The sequence below is a fragment of the Aspergillus thermomutatus genome (assembly GCF_002237265.1).
Source record: "Aspergillus thermomutatus strain HMR AF 39 chromosome Unknown NODE_94, whole genome shotgun sequence".
NCBI classification, from domain to species: Eukaryota; Fungi; Ascomycota; class Eurotiomycetes; order Eurotiales; family Aspergillaceae; genus Aspergillus; species Aspergillus thermomutatus.
This window is the reverse complement of record NW_020798143.1, coordinates 92,766-95,427: the sequence shown is the minus strand read 5'-3', so window position 1 is coordinate 95,427 and position 2,662 is coordinate 92,766. Positions and strand designations below refer to the sequence as shown.

At 51.4% G+C, this 2,662-nt stretch overlaps 1 protein-coding gene across 1 annotated transcript; it reads right to left on the bottom strand.

Moving 5' to 3' along the window:
* Window positions 1-567: 567 nt before the first annotated feature.
* CDV56_107960 (uncharacterized protein) lies at window positions 568-2,182 on the bottom strand (the record flags this gene model as incomplete). Its single annotated transcript, XM_026761579.1, has 4 exons — window positions 568-873; window positions 936-1,631; window positions 1,680-1,810; window positions 1,867-2,182. The coding sequence occupies 4 exons, from the start codon at window positions 2,180-2,182 to the stop codon at window positions 568-570; spliced, it is 1,449 nt and encodes a 482-aa protein (XP_026614469.1).
* Between the last annotated feature and the right edge of the window lie 480 nt (window positions 2,183-2,662).

Genomic DNA, 2,662 nt, shown 5'->3' with positions numbered 1-2,662 from the left:
CCCCTTAACTAGATCGGCGTCTTCTGAATTAGGAAGTGCGCGTGCTGATCCACGCCCCCAATCAGGAGAACCAGCACCCCCGAGCTTCGGCTGCCGGCGCAGTCCCTGCGGCCCTGCCCGTGCCCGACACACCCTTTACAGAGCGGTCATCTGACAGGCCGAGGGCTCCGCCCCGCCGTCAAACCGCCTCTCTGCGCTGGGTCAGGCCACTTATGGACTATACTCCAGCATTGCTTACTATCGCACCCTTCTGTCACATACTATCTCTCTCTTTCCACGAAGTCTTGCCTTCAATGCATGTATGCAATAAGTTAAAAGATACATACAGTAAGGCCAACACTCCAAACACCAGCAGGATAGATCCAACCCTTATGAAGCAGTGTCTCAGGAGCCCAGTACTTCAAAGGCATCCTGTCACCACTGTAAGGTCCTAGGCCAATCCTGGCCTTATCAAAGTTAGAGGCAGTATTGGTCCTTCCTTAGGGCGCATCAAGTCCGTCGTGAAGAGTCCTGGCAAAATGCGCGCAGTAGCTACGGCGTTGGTGATCCCATACATCACTGACAAAATCAAAGGCCCAGTTGTCCAAGGTGGAATCCGTGAATGCCACTGTAGACGAGCGGAAAAGGCTCCAAAAAGAGTAGCAGATCTCCTATGTCACTGGCGTGCAAAAGGTATGAGGCAAGTACTGCCGGGTCCAGAGCATTGATCTTCCCGATCTTGATGAGGGCGTGAAGATTGCCCTCGGTCTGATCGGACTTGGTCGACTGACCAGCAGGGGCCAGCGAATCCTGTCTTAATACAGGAAGTAAAACAGCTGGGCTGGAAATCATACTATTGTACTTTCCCTTTCTCAAAGGATAATCCCAGCTTTTCTGAATCTCTCAAATGCGTCCAGCCAGCCCTCGATTGGGTCTCTTTGCTCAGTAAACCCTACCTTCCGCAGCCTCTCCGAGCTCAAATGACGGTCAAAACACAACCACCATCCTAGGGAATCCAACTGGGTACTTCCAGCACCCACACCACACGTCGCTCCTTTCGGTCGCTCATTCTCCGTGAACAGATGACGGAACTTGGTTACATATTCTCCCGGCTTGAAAGCGTCACCAACTGACGAAGGTCCTACTCCCTTGAGCCCGAACCAGTTGGCGATGGCAGGCCATAAATCGGCAAAGCTCACCGGACGGTCATTATCCACCATGTTGATGGTTTTCTGACCGCATTTATCGGGGTCGAGAGCTGCATGGATGGCAATTCGACCGAGAATCTTCTCAGAGACCGGCGTCAAGAGAGATCGATACCCTGCTTCATCTCCAGGGAAGGGTACTTTCACCTCATCCCTGTTTGGACTGGCTGTACCATTCGGTCTAATTCCATGGTTGTAAGCGTATAGAGAAAGATATTGCGCCCAGTGGAGCGCCAGAGAAAAGGCAGAGCCATTCGGGGTAAATCCAACGACGGCGTCAGGACAAACCTCGGTCCAAGTCCAACCGCGTCCGTTGCTGGACTCTGTGAGGATCTTTTGGAACCAGGGGTATGCAACTGTCCTGGCGTAGTCGTCTGGAAGGTTGTCGGCCATGGATTCCACAAGGGGTGGTTGGAATATGCCACCTGGTATATAGATACCGTATCCCTGAAATCGTTACCAAAAAAGTACTGAACATGGTGCAGGTGCGTTTACTCTGGTGCCACCGGAATAGACAAACGTCCGTAGGCTTGGAGCTACCATGTTGAGGGCATCCGCGAGCCTCTGCATCATGCCGCAGTTTTGGGCGCACTCTTTGATGGGATCCTCATTCAGGGAGGCGAACACTGTCGACAGTCAGGGATCAAGCAAACAATAAAGGACTATTGTATTGCAGACATACCAAAGTAGAAAACATGGGATATCTCCTCCACTCCATTGACTTTCTCCTTCAATTGCTTTGCCAGGTCGTCTCCCGTTCCTTGTAGAAGATCAATGCCCGAGACAATCTGTAGCTGCGGTCTACCTGGGCCAGTCGGCCAGTGGAGTTCAGGTTCTGGCACAGAACGATTAAGCACGGCTGTGACTCGGGAAAATGAGCGGGAAGTGGGATAGCCGGAGAGAAGTTGATTCACAGCAGACCAGCCCAGGAGTCCGGCTGCTCCGAAAACAATGGCGTGATTGGAGTCTTGGGCCATTGAGTTTGCGATGGATTTCATGAATCTGTGGGGGTTTTGGGTCTGAGGATATGAGCAGAGCTCTTCTATAAGTATTTACTTCTTCAGGGACGGATTATCAATCATCTTGAGTCATGATGACTCAGAATGAGTAGGTAGTTATATTTTGAGCGCCAAGCATGCAAATCCACGGTGACAATGTAACTGAGCTTTCTCTCTAGCTAGCACTTTCTCTAGTACCCTCCCGGGGGAAACGGCTTCGTTTTGTGTGCATATGATGTTGTCGGTATAGGGTGGCCGCGGAGGCCAGCCCTATCTTATGCCGTCGAATCACATACTAGTCTCGCTAAACCTCAACACTGGCTTAGAACAAGGGACTTGTGGTACGTACAGGTTCGGATGCATGATGCATGCCGCTAGAAAACTACCCCGGTTCCCACCGTTCGAGTCCCAGGGCCCCTGTTGATATATGCGACCTAGTCCCACAGTAATATATCCTACTGCTTAAGCACTGATTATCAT